Source organism: Micromys minutus (genome assembly GCF_963924665.1).
Source record: "Micromys minutus genome assembly, contig: SCAFFOLD_248, whole genome shotgun sequence".
In the NCBI taxonomy this organism is placed as follows: Eukaryota; Metazoa; Chordata; class Mammalia; order Rodentia; family Muridae; genus Micromys; species Micromys minutus.
Genome location: NW_027667204.1, coordinates 69,851 through 88,543, shown reverse-complemented (window position 1 = coordinate 88,543; position 18,693 = coordinate 69,851). Strand labels below are relative to the sequence as shown.

At 40.9% G+C, this 18,693-nt stretch overlaps 1 protein-coding gene and 1 pseudogene across 2 annotated transcripts in view; one reads left to right on the top strand and one right to left on the bottom strand.

Moving 5' to 3' along the window:
• LOC308416188 (chromosome-associated kinesin KIF4-like) overlaps positions 1-18,693 on the bottom strand; it is a gene marked incomplete at its 5' end in the record, with an annotated part of 95,600 nt that overhangs the window by 36,926 nt on the left and 39,981 nt on the right. Inside the window, 4 exon segments of the mRNA XM_080942612.1 lie at positions 2,124-2,185; positions 7,980-8,155; positions 9,054-9,063; positions 9,067-9,170. Coding sequence (XP_080798738.1) covers positions 2,124-2,185; positions 7,980-8,155; positions 9,054-9,063; positions 9,067-9,170 — 352 coding nt within the window.
• Positions 10,521-12,564, top strand: LOC308416189 (E3 ubiquitin-protein ligase RNF4-like; annotated as a pseudogene). The gene is made up of 2 exons: positions 10,521-10,544; positions 12,074-12,564. The product of its transcript is annotated as an E3 ubiquitin-protein ligase RNF4-like (transcript).

The following is an 18,693-nucleotide window of genomic DNA, read 5'->3' as shown; positions in this document are numbered from 1 at the left end:
TGTTATGATTAATAATTTGAGTCTTATTTGTAACAGATAAGAGACCAATGTATTTTCCATGTATTTTCATGTTAAAAAAAAATAAATCTTGTTTTGAAGACAAAAAAAAAAAAAAAAAAAAAAAGAATGAGTCAATTTGCATTCTTCTGCACGCTGACTGCCAGTTAGTTGGACCAGCACCATTTGTTGAATAGGCTGTCTTTTTTCCACTGGATGTTTTTAGCTCCTCCCCAGTGCTCCTAGAGACTTAACTACCAACCAATGAGCACACATGGAGAGACCCATGGTTCCAGTTGCATATGTAGCAGAGCATGGCACTGTCTGGCATCAATAGGAAGAGAAGCCCTTGGTCCAGTGAGGGCTCATTTTCCCAGTTTAGGGGAATGCCAAGGCAATGATGTGGAGTGGGTGGGTGGGAGTGGGAGCATCCTCATAGAAGCAAGGGGATAGGGTGGGGGAAGGGGTGAGAGAGGAAAGGAGATAACATTTAAAATGTAAATACATAAAATATCAATGAACTGTGGGCAAGCCTGTAGGGCATTTTTTGTCCTGATCAATGTGGAAGGGTCCAGCCCAGTGTAGGTGCTACAATCCCTTGGTGGGTGTCCTGAGTTCTGTAAGAAAGCAGGCAAGAATGCCATGTCGAGCAAGCCAGTAAGCAACACCCTTCATGGCCTCTGTATCAGCTCCTTTCTCCAGGTTCCTGTTGAATAGTTTATAAACTGACTTCCTTCAATGATGAACTACAGTGTAGAATTATAAAGCAAAGGAACTCCTTCCCAAATTGCTTTCATGTGTTATAGTGCTTTAGTTTATCCTTAACTAATATAGTTTCTGGCACTGCTTTATGTATATATCAGAATTGAGTACATAGATAGGCAGATTGCAAAAAATAAAAAAGTTTTTACTGATGGGGGAAGAAATAATAAATATCTCCTTTTCTGTGGTATGCTACCTAAGCTCCCATTTTCCTTATTTGGGGCCTGAGCTCTCTGTGTAACACACAGGTGCATGAGGTGTATGTAGCAATCAGGATAGCCAGCCTATTTGGGGCAGTGGATTCAGAATCTAGCACTTGGGCTCTCTTGGTGAATTCAACCTAGAAACAGTTAAGTTTCAGAGGCATATACCATTTCATTGGTGTGGGAAGGGAGGAGTCTAGATCACTGCTCCCAGTAATGTGGATGAGAGAGATATTGATCCCAGTGAATGGCTGAAGACAGTATTCCCTGCTGGGCTTAAGATGTGCTATAAATCTTTTACTAGGAACATCTATCTATATAGCTCAGTGGAATTGGAAGAAATAGGAGGAGTTGAGGTCAATTTAGTCACATATTTATCCTTTCTGCACTTAAAAATCACTTAGGCATATTCAGGGTACAATCAAATTTAAGATGTAAAAATACAATAAATCCCATTGGAATAAAACCAGGAATTATCAGTAGAAAACTGTTTTTTTAAATATATATATATAAAGCAGATCCAAAAAATGTAACTGAATAAATGTGTAGGCTATTACACATACCGAAATTTCTACCCACCAACAAGGTCCAGCGGCAATGACACCTCAATAACAGTGAGCAGAGTTAGAGAAACCACAGATCTTGGTTTCTAAACACCATTTTCCAATGCATTTTCCAATGAATTTTCCAATGCATTTCTTTGGAGAAATGATTAATTTCTGACTGGGTGCAGGGAGAATCATTTGTAATATCTTGTGAAAATCTTCACACACTTGTTAAAGAAAATAAGACTCAATCTGAAGAAGCTCTATATAGACAATTAAATAAACCAAATGATAATGTTGGATGTTACCCTAAGAATAAAAGAAATATTCATGTATCTATGCATATAACTAAGCAGTCAAATAAGTATATGGCAGAGATAGCTCTTCGATACAGGAACATTCTAATTAATACATTTCTGAGTCTGGAATCCATACTCTTTCCATTACACTGGGCTACTAAAAGGATAACTCCCTAAGTCCTAAGAAATCAACAAGGTCAGCAAGATCACTTCCCGAACATCAAGTGGCCTGAGAAAGCATAGGCTATCAGAGGAAAACAGCTACCAGACAGAATAGCCCATAAAAAATACATCTTTAAAATTCATCTATGACTTACTTTATATTCCCAGGCAAAGTGCCTCCATGGGCTTGTAGCAACAAGACCTGCAGCTGCTGGACCTGAGAGAAACAATGAAAATAATCAGCGAGTTGCCAATTAAAAGCTACTCATCACCAGGCATGTACATACATCTAAGGGGGATTAAAAATTCGAGGCCAACCCTAGCTTCACAGTGAGTTCCTGAGCTCTAAGCCAGACCAGAATACATAGTTAAAGACTGTCAACCCCAACCAGCAAAATGCTACTTATCTCTTTGTAATGAATTCACCACAATTAGCAATAGGGTAATTTTATTCATTGCCTCTGAAACCTTGAATACTATATATACTTTCTAATTTTTCTTCAATGTTTCTGATTGCTGTCTCTTGGTTCATCTTGTTTCACTCATCCCATAAATGGCCAAGTCTCCCGAAGATCTTCATCATCTATATACTATTTCCTTATATTCTCAACTTTCATCTACTCTTTCAATTACCATATACAAATTTGTGCCTTCTAAGTCTATCTTAACTGTTATCTTTTTTCAATTCAAACCTTACAATTGGCCTAATTTTTCATTTCATTGCCTACTATCCTCATATCTGGTATTTTTCCAGGTCAGTGAATATCTATTTCTATATGTCCAAACCCTAATTTGCTCATTACCTTTTCCTATCACCACTTCTATCATCCTAAGTTCAAGTCCCCAGTACCTCCCACTTGAATTATGGGGCCTTCTGCAATGGGATCCACACATTCATGTACAGCTTTAATCTGCTCCATACAGTAGCCAAGCTATCTTTTAGCAATGTCAACTTTCAGTGTTACCTTAAAATAATTTTCTACACAGTTCACAAATCATTAATCTGATATCAGCTTTGCTTTAACTCCACACTGTAATACTCTTTCCTTGCTTTCTACACAGTGGCCACACTGGCACTGAAAGACCTCCGAAGGGAGACCCTCACTCAAATCTCAGGAGAGGCGCGCACCCAGTGAGGCACCCAGACCAGACTTGCTGCAATCGCACGAGGAAGTTTATTGAAAGTGAAACAGAGTGAGATCTCAGGCCAGCATGCTGGGGTCGAGACTCATACACCACGCAGGGGTAGAGGAGTTCGACCCCGGCCTGAACTTGTAACGGGCTTATAAAGGCAAAAATCACAAAGGAGGGGGAGGACAGGGGGAATGAGGAAATTCAAAGCGGGCATTCAAAGGGGAAGAATCATACATTTTTTTATCAGTACAGTCGGGGCACACCTAGGGCGTTGAAACATTCCACAGAGGTCATCTGGACCTTCTGTGGTATTTTGGGAACTCAAATCTCAAGAAAGTGGGATTTCCTAGGTGGGATTTCCTGGGAGCAATTTCCTGCAGAGAAAATCCCTAGGGCAAGGAATCAGTGTCCTTTGACAACCTTTTACTCTTCATTCCCCCATTTTTCTTTTTGTAAAAAGCTCTAATCTTAGAGCGATCCCTCAGCTTCTTGTAATATCTGGTATTGTTGTCTTAGGACCATTAACTGTACTGCACTCACCCTTTTTTTTATAAAAGTCACCAATCTATTGAGGATGCTTGGCCCAAAGGTTAGGATTAGCATTAAAATGAGTAAAGGCCGGACCAAAGACCAAAGCTGAGACTAATGTAGAGAACCAGGGTGACCGGTTAAACCAATTTTCATACCATCTTTGGTATGTTTCTCTTTCTTTTTTTCTGTTTTCTAGTCTTTCTTTAAGCTTTGCCATAGAATCTTTTATGACACCAGAATGATCTATGTAAAAGCAACATTCTTCTGTTAGGGCAGCACAGAGCCCTCCTTCCTTTAGAAAAAGCAGATCTAATCCCCTCCTGTTCTGTAGCACTACCTCTGATAATGAAGTCAATGACTCTTCTAGTTTGGTTATGGACTGTTCTAATGCTCCCAGGTCTGCGTCCATAGCTGCTCTGAGTTCATTATAGTAGCAAGGTTGTTGGATGAGGGCAGCTGCCCCTGTTCCAATTTCTGCTGCCACTCCAAGTCCTAACAAGACAGCTAAGGTCAAAGTTATAGGTTCTCTCTTGTATCGAGTATGGTGGTCAAATTCATCTATAAACGAGGTATCATCATGATAAATGACCCTGGGCACCAGTTGGACTAAAACACAAAAGTCTTTAGTACTGTTAAATAGTGAAGTATGCAGGCAGGGGGTCAGGCCGGTGCCACAAGCCCACCAAGTATCGGGAGGAGGTATTAGGTATTTATCTGGGCCTGCTGTCAGGTTGGAGATAGTTACATTACAGAGGGGCTGGTGTCTGGTAGGTACTCTTCCTATGCATAGCCCAGTTCCTGATACTGCAGACAGGGTCAGCTTTCCTTTGCTTCCCCAGGGACAGAGTGAGTGGTCAGGAGTCACATTTATAGCTTCGTAGCTGAGCTATTTCTTCGTAGTAAGGGGGATTGGAAGCAAAACACAGACAGCAGGACTGAGTAGCAGCAGGGTTAGTGAGGTTTAAAACAACAAATGCACTATCAAGCAGATTGAACAGGCGGTCCTCAGTTCTCATAGGGAGATAGGAGGGTGTGGTCAAAAGTGGATACAAGTCCTCCTTTGGTGACAGAGTGAGACGAGGAGGTCTCTCAGGCCTGGGTACAGGGTTATCAAGCAGCGAATTGGGGCCTATGGGTTTTGTGGGCAGACTCTCTATCTTTATCTTAATAACAAAAACTAATCCAGGGTCCCCTCTGCCAGTATAGACTCTCCATCCCCAACAGTTTCCTCTTACCCACTGATGATCTTGTTTTCCCTGTGGGGTGAAGCTGATATTTAGAGGGTTACAATAACTGTCTTTGCACGGTCCCTGAGGGCTACCCGAGCTTTCAGAGGCACACCCGGTCCTATAAGCCGGGTATTTGGATGGATCTCTTTCCCCTTTCTCTGGCTCCCCTGGCCTACGACCCTTTTTAACTATAATTAGATCCCAAGTGGAGGAAGGGTTCCAGTAGGCTTCTCCTGTGGTCTCACATCTCCATTTACTACAAAAATAGTCTGAGGCCCCTCCACACCATCTCTTCATTTCTCTAGTGTGTCCCTGTCCGGGGCAGACATAGAAGTTTGCTGCCTGAAGGTTGGCTCGGAAAAACTGTCCTGAACACCCCAATGTGCTCCCTATGCCATGAGGGACACACTGTTCTTCTGGGGGTGGCTTTTCTAAATTGGTATAACTGGAAAGATCCCAGGCCATAGAGCTGGCTGCTAACTTACAGACATCGGGTGCAAGATCAGGCCACCAAGTCCAAGGGGGGTGCACTGCGGTTGTTGACCACACGACGTCGCCCTCTTCATTTAGCACTTCCCAGGTTAATTTTTGAGGGGCATGGGGGTTATTACCCAAGGTTGGGGCTACGACGAAGGCACAGCTTAAGAGGATTGTCACCAGCTGCCACTGTCCAATTGTCTTCATGGTTATCTCTGCCTTGAGTGGGTGTCTTCTTTACATGGGAGGCATGGACCCAAGCAGCAATTCCGTCGACCTTAACTGCCGAGGGGGTAGTCAACAGCACCAGGTAGGGTCCCTTCCACCGGGGCTCAAGCATGCCAGCGCGATGTCGTCTGACGAGGACTGAGTCTCCTACCTGGAACCCGTGGGACACCGCAGTGGTTCCTGGAGCGTAGGCTTCTTTGATTCGACTCCAGATCTGTGTTTTAATAACTTTTAAGGCCTTTAAGTGGGCAAATAGTACAGAGGAGGAGGAGGAGATAGTGCTAGGATCCAATATTCCGCACGACTCCGTTAAGGGGGGCGGTCCCCCATGTAGGATTTCATAAGGGGTAAGGCCGAAACGCCCTGGCGAGTTTCGGACTCTAAGAATCGCAAAGGGGAGGAGGGTCACCCAGTCTTTGCCGCCGGTCTCAATAGCTAATTTAGTAAGGGTCTCTTTTAGAGTTCTATTCATTTTTTCTACCTGTCCTGAGCTCTGGGGTCTGTAAGCACAATGTAATTTCCAATTAATCCACAGCTGGGCAGCCAACTCCTGACTTACCTGGGCAACAGAAGCTGGGCCGTTGTCCGACCCGATTACTTTGGGAATCCTGAACCTGGGCAGAATTTCTTCTAGTATCTTCTTGGTCACCACCTGAGCAGTTTCAGATCTTGTGGGAAAGGCTTCCACCCATCCTGAAAAAGTGTCTATAAAAACTAGAAGATATTTATTACCATACTTTCACAGCTTAATTTTGGTAAAGTCTATTTCCCAATAAACTCTCGGTCGATCTCCCCTCATTCTCTTTCCAGGTTCCTTGAACGGTCGGGTGGCATTGGTCAAAGAACAGGCTTGACATGTCTCCACTACCTGTTTTGTTATGGTATGTAGGTCTTGAACATAGTATTTGGAACTTTTAATTAGGCGTTTAAGTTTTTCAGTTCCGAGGTGAGTTAGTTGATGTAATCTTTTTACATAGTCTTGCCCTTCTTTAGCCGGTAAGACAATTTGCCCATCTTCAGTCAGGGCACAGTCTTTGTGTGGGAGCTCAGGGGGCTCTGGTGGATAACCTCTGGTTTCTTCTATTAGCACCGCGGTTCCATGGGCGGCTTGTTTGGCTGTCTGATCTGCCATCTGGTTTCCCCGTGTAACTGGATCAGTCCCCTTTTGATGTCCTAAGCAATGGACAATGGCCAATTTCTTGGGTAGGTGTATGGCTTCTAGAGGAGCCAGGATTTCTTCTTTGTTTTTAATGTCTCTCCCTGCCGATGTGAGCAGGCCCCTCTGCCTATAGATGGCCCCATGAATGTGGGCAGTGGCAAAGGCATAGCGGCTGTCAGTATAGATGTTGATAGCTTTACCTTCTGCCAGGCGTAGAGCTTGAATTAGTGCCAAAAGTTCAGCTTTTTGGGCAGACGTCCCCTCTGGGAGACTGCTGGCCCATAGTACCTGCTTCCCATCTACCACCGCTGCTTCTGCTCTTCTTTTTCCTTCCACAACAAAGCTGCTGCCATCCGTATACCAGCTAGGTACGCCTGGCCAAGGTTGATCAGTCAGGTCCTTTCTCATTCCAGTCTCCTTGGCCAGGACATCAGCACATCGGTGCACAGGAGTAGAGTCACCTGCTTCGGGGAGTAGGGTGGCAGGATTGAGGATAGCAGGGGGAGCAAAAGTTGTTCGATCAGTTAGTAACAGGCTCTGGTAATGAGTCATTCGAGCCACCTGGATATGTGTTCTTTCCACTCACGTTTCCCCAATGGCCCAAACTAAATATATCATTTGTGCTTTTATGTGCAACTCTGGGTTTCCATTTGCATTCCTTGGACAACATGACGTTTATTCACTAACCCAAGTAAGAAACTTGAAGATCAAACTGGGCTCCTTCTACTAGACCTTCTTCTACATTTACTCCACAACTAAGCAACTTCCCCAAACTCTACTTTCCTCTTGCTCATTGTCTTCTAAGGTGCTACCTTTCCTTCTTTATTGTTACTGTTTTTAATTCAGGGCACAGTTCTCACCAGGGTAATACAAAGCCTGGCTTACTCACTTCTTTTTAGTTATGGCCTCCTTTCATGTGTTTTTCTGTACAAGTGCATAGAAAACAGATTTCCCTCAACCACACTTTAATCATGCTATTCTCTTACTTAAAATCTGTAGTTCTCAGTACTTTCCAGTTCCAAGATCTTTAACAGAACATATTAAGGCACGTCAGGATTTGGCTCCTGTAAGGGTTTCTTACTTCATCTTCTACCCTTTACTTTTATCAGTAAAATCCCTGATGGTACCCCCAATCTTTTAAATGGATAGCAAATACAGTATTAGGATTTATCTTAAAAGTACAGATAGAACAAAAAAATAGACACTCTATCATTCCATCCACATACTTACAACTTTCCTATAAAATCTTATACCTGCTGTTTAAGATGATTTATTTCAGCTGCCTGGGGATCAATATTGATAATAGGTTTGTTTTTGATTTTTCTTGCTCTGTCAGCATAGCGAAGGGTATTTAATGTTTCCTCTAGATTGGAATCAGCAGGACTCACACAGGCTATCATAAGAGTATGGCTGTTGCCTCCTAGAGAATCTGCAAAAAAAAGGATAATGAAAGCAAATGAAATTAAACAAACGGGATGCAAACAAAGGCTGCTATTTGGATTGATTAAATTCAAAGATGAAAGAAAAATTTATAGTAATGCTTTTGGTTTGATCTTGATTTTATTTTTTGGGACTACTTGGCTTTAATTTTTAAAATAATTCTAAGTATTGCTTGAGAATCTCACACACACCGACACACACACACACACACACACACACACTATATATATATATATATATATATATATATATATATATATATACATATATATATATATATATATATATATATATATATATTGTTTTCACCCTACTCCTCCCATAACCATCCTATATCCCCTCCTAATTTCATCTTTTTTTTTTTGTTCTTATAGCTCACTGATTGCAATTTGTGCTGCAATATACTCATGAATGTTGGGTCATTTTAAAAATTTGTTTTTATATAAAAATAGTAAAATTTCTGCTGTGTAAAATGACATAGATTTAATAATCTTATTTTAAATATCATTATACTCAAGAGAAACTATGAGTTCATCAGTTAATCAGGTTTAAAACAACCAGGTCCAACTCAGGTAAGTTATCTATTGAGATTAAATATTCCTAGGATGCCCCCCCATGTAGATTTTAATTCTCCAAAGAATTCTTCTTAGCATATTGTCAATTAAGGAAACAATAAGCAACTTCACTTTCAGGTTCAAAGTCCTAAGTCCAGGTTTCTTGGCTCTTAGAGCCATCTGGTAAGCCATTTCCATCATCTGAGAGCTGATTGCCTACTTATCAACTTGTAGTAGACGTGACAGTCCGTGAGTTTGTTGCCTGTTTCACCTTTGCTTTCTCAACACTATCATTCCAAGCCACTCCTTATTTTAGAGGTGTTTTAGGCTCACCTTGAAGCAGTCAAGTCAGCTTGGAATCTCTGTAGGGTACAAAGTTCCCCTTTTTGTCATCTCCAAGAGCACTGATTACATTTTCCAAGCACAGAAGGCCTTGATTAATATTAATACCTAATAAGCAGGAAACAAAATTCAAAAACTTGTTTTGGAAAACAGCTAAGAAATATCAACATTTTTTCTGGTAAAGAAAAACAAAGACCTCATAGAAATATTGCCATCAATACTAAGGTAATGTCTTAATTCTATTCATTTTGCTGAGTGATGCTTAATTAAAGTTCAAAGGACAAAGGTTCAAATGTTAGGTTTGTGCCCTTGAGCCCATTATACTTTCTCATAGATAACAATCATATAGTTAGTAACTTTTGTATCCATTATTAAACTAGCACTGGTCTATAAGTATTCTAGTAACCTCATTATCATTATTTTCACCACCACTCTCTTTCCACAGGTAAGGAAAGCAGTACAGGGGTCAAATGACCGCCTACATACAAAAGTAAGTGGTAAGCATGAGATTCCACTTCAGAATTTCAGCCAAATCTTATGCTTTTCAAACCACATTAGAATACCATACTTATTGTTGCATTACTTTATTATCTACTTTTAATTTGAAATAGAGCCTCGTTCTGCAGCCCAGGCTGTTCTTCACTCATGGCAATCTGTCCACCTCAGCATCCTGAGTTGGACTTTACTAATTAATTCAAACATGGTCAAAATCTTTGAGGTCTCTCTAAAGTATTTGACTTATCCCGCTCTTACAGCTACAGTACAAAGGCTTTATGGGATACTGCTTGAGTCCAGGGGCTTTGGTGTCATGGAGACCTACATTTCCAATCCTTGTTCTGTCAATGTCATAGGCGCATAGATTACTTCCTCTGTAAAAATAAGGCAAATATATCTGTTCTATTGCTTTGTGCTAAGAATTATATGAGCTGCTATAAAGAAAAGAAAATTAAATGTTAAATATATGCTACTTTGGCTTAAATGTTTTTATCTTTTTCTAATTCACGTTGAGATTTGATCTCCAAACATTATTAAGAGGTAGTAATATGGCTCTGTCCTTTACCTCTGTTAGTCTCAGATGCTTTTATGTATTTTCCCATTCATAGACCTTCATTTCATTTTTCCCACTAATTCCTTCTTTATAATCTATATATACATGTTTAAGTGCCCCTCATCTATATCACAGACAGTATTTTTAAGCAATTGATCCCTTTGTTCTCTTTTTATTGCAATTTGGAAAATGTAGCAGTTTGCAGAGCACTTTACTTCACTCAGGAAGTCTGTTATCAGAACAGGTACTAAGCCCCAGATTAGCCCTCTGCTTTCCATATAATTTTCTGTCATTAAGACATTCAAAAGAAGCCTGTGGCACCAACGCACACTTGGGAGGCAGAGGCAGAGGGGTCTCTGAGTTCCAGGATAGGCAGAACTACACAGGAAAAAAAAAACCTGTCTTGAAAAATGAAACAAGAAGACATTAAAATGGTAAGTTCTTGGCAAAGGTGGTCCAAGTTAAGAGCACTATTGCTCTTGCAGGACTTGGGTTTGGTTCTCAGCACCCACACTGTGGCTCACAATTGTCTGTAACTCTAGTTCCAAGAGACTGGACAGTCTTCTGGTCTGCATGAACACTGGTCATATGCATGTTCACATACATACATGCAGACAAAACAGCCAAACACATAAAATAAATAATCTTTTTTAAATGTTTGGGTTAAGGATGGTTAGAAAAGAAGCAAAACAAAAACTTCCCAGGTAAAATTATGTGCTGAAGAGTTCTTTTAAAACTCTGTAAGATTGAAAACAGACTAAGCAATAAGAAAGTTGAGGCTATTACCCAGTACTACTGAGTTCTTATTCATTATGGAAAAATATATATTATAAAGAATAAGTTTTTAACAGTAAAAACAGAAATACAACTTTAAAGCTACCACAGAGGCACATTACAATAGTCATTGCTGCTGAGAGAGAAGGGCACCTCCACTGTAGGGAAAAGCCTGTGTAGGAGAAACATAAAGTAGCAATCTTTCTGTTACTGGACAGTTGGCAGTATCTGGAGATTGTCACAACTTGACGTGAGAGCCTTGCATATACTTCTTGCATCTAAGAACACTAAGGCTGCTATTATAAGACATACCTCCAAAGTTATTCTATTCTAATTGTCATTATTATCATAGCTGAGAAATCCTGATTAACATGAGAGGAAAACTATATATGAATATAAGGCAGGTAGACTGGCTAATAAGTTTTGGTAAAACCTTAAATAATAGTATATTATGGTGTTCAGTCAAGAAGGAATGAAATAATATGTTACCAAGATAGATTTTAGAACTTACACAGGGGATTGGGATGTAGTTCAGTTAGTAGAATACCTGTCAAGCAGGTACTGCAGGAAGCCCTGGATTCTATATTCAGGGTTGCTAAATCCTGATGGTGGCACATACCTGTAATCTCAGCACTAGAAGAAGGTAGCAGCAGAAGAATAAGATTTTAAAGTAACCTTTGGGTATATAACAAGTTCAAAGCCAGCCTGAGGTATCTGTGGTTTTAAAACAACCACACAAGCAAAAACCCTTACAGAGGTAACCACTCAAAAGAGAGAAAGTGAGAAGAGTCCCTGGTGGCCTCAGTCACTTAGCAACATATTTCAACTTTTCCTTTGTCATAAAACAGGAGCAATCCTTTCCTTAAATAATGCACTATGATAAGAAATAAAATATCAGGAGTCTTGCTTGAGCTGGTCTCCACTTGCTTGAGCTGCTGGCGTAGAATTTAGAAATACTGAGTATCTAGTTGGCTCCAAATTGTAAACCACAAGAAGAGTCTTCAGTGGGTATGAGAGATCGAGAACATTCTACCACAACATAAACCTTGGTGTAGATCACTTCCTGTCCTGTGGATTAAAGCCTGAGAGCACAGTAAGAACAAGAAATCCTCAGAGAAAGTGGCGTGGTGGAACTGTAAATTCTACACAAACCCAGAAGCGAACTCGGGAAACAACTTCAACCCCCTAGATTTCTTTGGAAGCAGAATCCAAATCTATAGAGCTTGTTGAAACTGTTGGAGAGGAAATCGTGGACCTCACCTGTGAATCTTTATAGCCTGTGGTTGTGGACCTGACTCACAATGACTCTGTTTTGATTGTTGAAGAAAGAAGGCCAAGGAGAAATGGGAGAAGGTTGTGCAGACCATGCTGACAGCTGTGTGGTTAGCAGTGATGATGAGGTGCTGTCTAGAGACAAAGATGTGTATGTGACTACCCATACTCCTTCAAGCACCAAGGATGAAGGAGTTACTGGACCTAGGCCCTCGGGTACCGTCAGTTGTCTAATCTGCATGGATGGATACTCTAAGATTGTACAGAAAGGGCGTCTCATGGTTTCTACAGAATGTGGCCACGTCTTCTGTAGCCAGTGCCTCCGTGATTCCCTTAAGAATGCTAGCACTTGCCAAACTTGCAGGAAAAAGATCCAACAATAAACAGTACCTCTCCATATATATATGAAATATTCACGGCTGCTCAAGATGGACCAATGAACAGAACTGGTTTTTCTGCATGGTATCTACCTCCAGTTTTCTGAGCTCAAAAAGACTTTCAAAATCAATGTCTGATGTAAACTGGTCTTTTTTTCCCCAACCCCTTACATCCTTTTGTTATCTCCAGCTTGATGCTATGGAGCACGATCCAGGGATGCTCCCAGATCAGATCAGCATCTCCGCCTCTCTGGGTGGTCTGAACCCAGAGTAGGAAAAATGGAGTCAGGCGTATTGGACTTGAGCATCATGGCTCCAGCCGCTTTATGGAGCTTACATGTTGGCCAAGATGTTTCCCTGTTGGGAAAGTTTGCCCCAGCTCTTATGGGTGCAGAACCTTCCCAAGGCACCTGCCAGTTAGCTATTCTGCCTGCCAAACAGTGACCTGGCCAGACAGTTTATCTAGCCCAAGGACACCAGTACATAAACTGCCCATGAAAAAGACTAGCTGGTGGACTTACTTTTCCTTCCCATGAGAGCAGAGGTGACCTGTGATTATGCCTGAAACTTATTGATGTGCAGTGTTTTCTGCAAATCAACAGACTCTGCAGGGCAACCCTGTTTCCTAAGAATGAGAAAGTGCAATAAAGTCCGTTCTTCATCCATTCAGCAATCTGGAAGATGTAGCACTGCTAGTGTCCTCAGCCCAGTGCTGCCTATGGAAGCAGTGCCCATCCTACCCCATCTCTATTCACCAACTATTCTCAGGAACCTTCCCATGCTCCAAAGTTCTTTGCCTGGCACAGAGCATCCAAGGCTAATAGGACAAGCTAGTGTTTGAGTGTCCTTTCCTTTCTGCTAAGATGTGTCCCGTGTTGTCTACAATAACCTTCTCAGTTTTTCAGTTCCCACTGCCTAATGTCTGCCCAAGCATAGATACCAGGAGGTGGTAGCAGGAATGATGGCCTTATCAGCTGTTCACTTACATGCTCTTGCCCAAGTCACTGTTGTCCATGTATCAGAGGTATTGCCCTACTCAACCTACGACTGCCCTGGCTTTCCCACACCCCTTTAATAGATAGGTATTTCCAAAGACGCTCTTCTGGCCAGTTGAGCTTTGATCCTCTGGACTTTTGACTGCTCAGTAGGTTTTGATCAGTTAAGTGTGGTGCCTCTTCCTCCCAGTGGGACCACATAACAATCTGCTCCACTCTCTATGTTTGGGTGCCCCTGGTGATCTTGGAGACAGTGAAGATGGCAAATTGCCCCTGGGGACACCAGGCACAGGATGGCTCGTAAAGGGTGGACCTTGAATGCCAGCCTGCCTTCACCTTCACACTACTTCCTCAGAGGGCTTCAAGCCAAACCAATAGCCTTTTTGTGTGACACATCTTTGAGGTGGGAAAGGGACCACTGGAGCTCTGTTAGCAATAAATGACTTTCAGTTTACTGTTCTGAAGCAGGGATTTCGCACAGAACTCACTTTCAATGGAGCTGAACGAGTGTCCCTCCTTTATGTGAAAAGAGAATAGTTTTATTCTTCATTCTGACTTAACTGGTTGACTTCAGTTAGTTTGAATGAGAGGAATAAGTTTTTTACATGGAATCAGAGGGTAAAAGCATTAACCCTCATCATTGTGATGTGTGGTATGTGCCTTCCCCTTGGATGTCACAGCCATTGAGTTCCCTGCAGGCCTCATGGACTTGGTCTTGTTAGTTCTAATGATAGCCAGACTTCAAGGAGACAAGGCAACCATGCAGCCAGTTCACTGGTAATTATGGTGACACCCACTTAAAAATTCATTTTTTTCTTAAAGACAGTTTGTTTCTTTGTTACATTTAAACTATGCTAATGGGTATCAGTCTTTTTGGGACTAGTATTAAAGATAGAAATAAAACAATTTATACCAAGTAAAAAGAAGAAATAAAATGTCATCTGTTGAGAGCCATATACAAGTTAATTCTTGTTAAATGGGTGGAGTATCTTAGATAATCTAGGTATTTGCTAAGTCAGATATCTGAGAATGAAATCCTTTATCTGAAGACAATTACTTAACCTTCAAGGAGGAGCTATGAATGATTAAAGAAATGGTTGGTTTTGCTTTTAAGTTACTAGAGAAGGGATAGCTACTGAAATGATAGAAATCTGGATTCAGGAGATCAAGGAAAAAAATGTCAGGAACCTCAGCAAGAGGAGAGAGTCAATCCCTGAAGTTCACAGGCTGGCTAGCCTAGTTGAATCAATGGGCTTCGGGTTTCATGAGAGATTCTGTTGAAAAGCAAGCAAGCAAAGAGGATAATCAAGGTACACACCCAAAGTACATCACAGGCCTCACACATACCAGCCCATATATACTCATTCTCCCTTCATTCATAATTTTCTTTATTAATCATGTTATTCATTTACATTTTAAATGCTATTCCAGTCTCAGTATCCTCTCCAGAAATCCCCCTATCCCATCCCCCCTGCTTCTATGGGGATGCTCCCCCCCCACCTACCCACTCCCTCTTCACAGCTGTAGCATTCCCCTACACTGGGTCATCAAGCCTCCACAGGACCAAGGGCCTCCCCTCCCATTGATGCCAGAAAATGCTATCCTCTGCTGCATATGCACCTGGAGCCATGGGTCCCTCCATGTATAGTCTTTGGTTGGTGGTTTAGTCCCTGAGAACTCTGGGGATTAAAACAAATATTTGTTTTGGAGCTAGAGAGATGACTCAAAGGTTTGGAACACATTCTGATTTGCAGAGGTCAAAAGTTCAGTCCCCAGCACTCAAGTAAGACAGCTCACAGATGCCTAAGCTCTCCTCTTGTCTCTGTAGGAACCTGTCCTCATATATACATACTCAAGGACATACACATATACACATAAATTTTAAAAGACAATTTATTTTTACTTTAAAAATGTTCTACTATATTCATAGCAGCATTATTCATAATAGCCCCAAACTAGAAGTAATTCAGATGTCCCTCAACCAAAGAATGCAGAATGGATGCAGAAAATGAGGTTAATTTAAACAACAGAATACTACTCAGTTATTAAAAAATGAGGACATCATGAATTTTGTGGGCAAGTGGATGGAACTACAAAATATTATCCTGAGTTAAGAAAAGCAGACCCAAAAGGACATGCATGTACTTGCTGATAAGTAGATATTAACCTTACAATACAAGATACTCACGCTACCCTACACAGACCCAAAGAAGCTAAACAAGAAGGAAGTCTCAAGTGAGAAATCTTGACTATCCCATAGAAGGTGGAATAAAAAAGTCATAGGAATCAGCAATGAGGACACATTAAAGGAATTCTCTTTTTGTGTGACCGTGAATCGTTGACAGTGATAATTTTTCATCCTATTAGTTTGATTGTTTTCATTAGTTACATCATGTATGAGGTTAATGTTGGAATATGTTTGACATTCTGTACATTATAGAAGAAACCTATAGTATGTGAGGATTAATATGATGAAATTGGTGACACTATGTACAAATATTAAAATATTTTAAGCTCAGCAAAAAAAAGTCATGAAAAGCAGATGGAGGGAGGGAACTGGGTAGGAGAAGGGATGGAGAGAGGAAATAGATCAGGTATGGGGAGAAACAGGAAAGGGGGCAACTATTTGGATAATGGTATGTATGGATGACAACATAAGTTGCTGAGCTTAAAATATTTTAATATCTGCACAGGATCCAGAGAGTAAAAACACAGTATCCTGGAACCACAGACTTTAAGACCCCCCCCCCCCCGCAAAAAAAAAACAAAAAACAAAAAAACAAAAATCTTGGGAAATCATTTTTAAAAGGCAATGACGGAGAAAGCTTGATTGTTAGGGAACCCAGCAGAAACCAAATAATGTTGTGGGGGCCACATAGCGTGAGTGGATAGTGTGTGTTGGGAATCTATAGCAGAGGAGCTAGGTGAGGGTTTGGGGACAAAGGGCCTGAAAGACAAGGTGGCAGTATTTAGAGTTCATCCTATAAGTGGGACAAGCTCTTTGAATTTCTATTTGGCAACAGGCATCACAAATGAAGTGGCATTTAAAGAGTTGATATAGTGTAGTATTTGGAATGTAGTATAATTTAATGGTCAGTCAGACCACTATGTCCAGATGTGCAGGATGGTGGTAACTTGGCAAAGACAACAGGGAGAGAACGGAAACAGGTGCATCTCCACAATAGTGCTAAGGAAGAGCTAACAGCAGGTGGTGGGCACTCATTCCCAATTGGGGCAATCACTCTGAGTGCAATAATGATCTAATGGAACAGCAAAAAGAAAAGGAATCATGGGTTTAAAAAAATGATAGTAAAAATATACAAATCAAGAGAATTTTTAAAAGGGGGTATCCAGTTTTAGCTTAAAACGCTCCTAATGACTATTACCCATACATATGTACATCAGCATCTCTTTCAACCCTAATTAGAAGTTTCTTCTGGCAGTAGATGGTGATTAAACAGAGCAGAGCTCCAACTGTCAACATGCAGAGAACAAGAGACTGTGGAATAATACTCAGCCATAATGATCATCTGTACCACAACTCACCCCTCATGGATCTACAAGAATGAGGATGGGGACAAGGGGGATGGAAAGCTGCTAAGAACCACAGATAGTGGATGACATTAAGGGAAAAGGGAAGATGTACATATGAACTCATTGCACTTGTAAAAGTATGAATAACACCTGTATAACCACAATATAAACAGAATCTCAGCATGGACAAGAGGTGAGTGCAAAGTCCTACCCATGCCTGGGGAGCTACTGGTATTTGATTTCTGACAGGAATGTCAATTTTCTTTTATGGTGTGACACCAGACATACTGATTCCATTCCAGAGCAGGCCTCACAGAGAGGAACAGTCAGACAATACAAACTGGACTTGCTGAGGGAAGAGTGGGGCTGAGAACACATGAAACTGATTGGGTAGAGGAGTATCTGGAAGGTGTTAAGGAAGGTGAAAGAATATGATAAAAATACATTGCATGAAATTCCTAAAGAATAAACACGTTATCCAATCTCTCTGTCCATTGAAGGTTAACCAAATCTTTTTTTTTTTTATAATAATGTGTACAAGAATCATAATCATATATTTATAATGTGATCTGGTACCCTCTTTTATTAAAAAATTTATTTACATATTTTATATGAGTACACTGTAGCTGTCTTCAGACACACCAGAAGAGGGCATTAGATCCCATTACAGATGGTTGTGAGCGACCATGTGGTTGCTGGGAATTGAACTCAGGACCTCTGGAAGGGCAGTCAGTGCCCTTAACCACTGAGCCATCTCTCCATCCCTTCTAGTACCCTTTTGTTTAATAACAAAGATGGACTAGAGCTTGCTATGTAGCCCTGCTGTACTTAGCTAAGACTGTTTAAAAAAAAAAAAAAAAAAAAAAAAAAAAAAAAAAAAAAAAAAAAAAAAGAGCAGCAAAACCCAAGGATTGCTTTAGTGGTATAGCACTTGCCAAGCATGCACAAGGCTCTGAATTCATGCCTCAGCCTCACAGAAAATCACATAGGACTACAACAAAAGATATATAAAACTTCTACAAGGAAAATACTGGAAATACTGAAGCCACAAGTAAGTATGGAAATACTATATAGATTTAATATTCTTAATTTAATTTTGTATGGAAGGATGCTTTGCCTGCATCTGTGTCTGTGTCCATGTAGTGCACAGTAGGCAGAAGGGAGTGTTCAATACCCTCGTACTGTTGTTATGGATGGCTGTGAGCTGCCATGTGGGCACTGGGAATCGAACCTGGGTACTCTGAAAGAGTAGCCAATTCAATAAACTGAGTCATATCTCTGGCCCATGTATACAAGAATATTTGATATTTAATAATTTATTTAAATGTTTTATTTGTGTACATGGTCCACCTATGCATATGTGTGAGGTTGTTAGGTGTCTCCCTCTATTGCTTTCCACCTTATTTTTGAGAAAGGGTGTTTCCCTGAAACTGAAACTAGATTGGTTAGACTGGATGGGCAGCTAGCAGCTAGGATCCTATCTACTACGCCTCTCTCAACTCTGGGATTATAGATAAACACTGCCATGCCTTAACATGGGTGTGAGGGATCTAAACTATGGCCCCCATCTGATGCTGTGGGTACTTTACAAACTGAGCCATCTCCCCAGGTTTACTTAGCTACCTATTCAT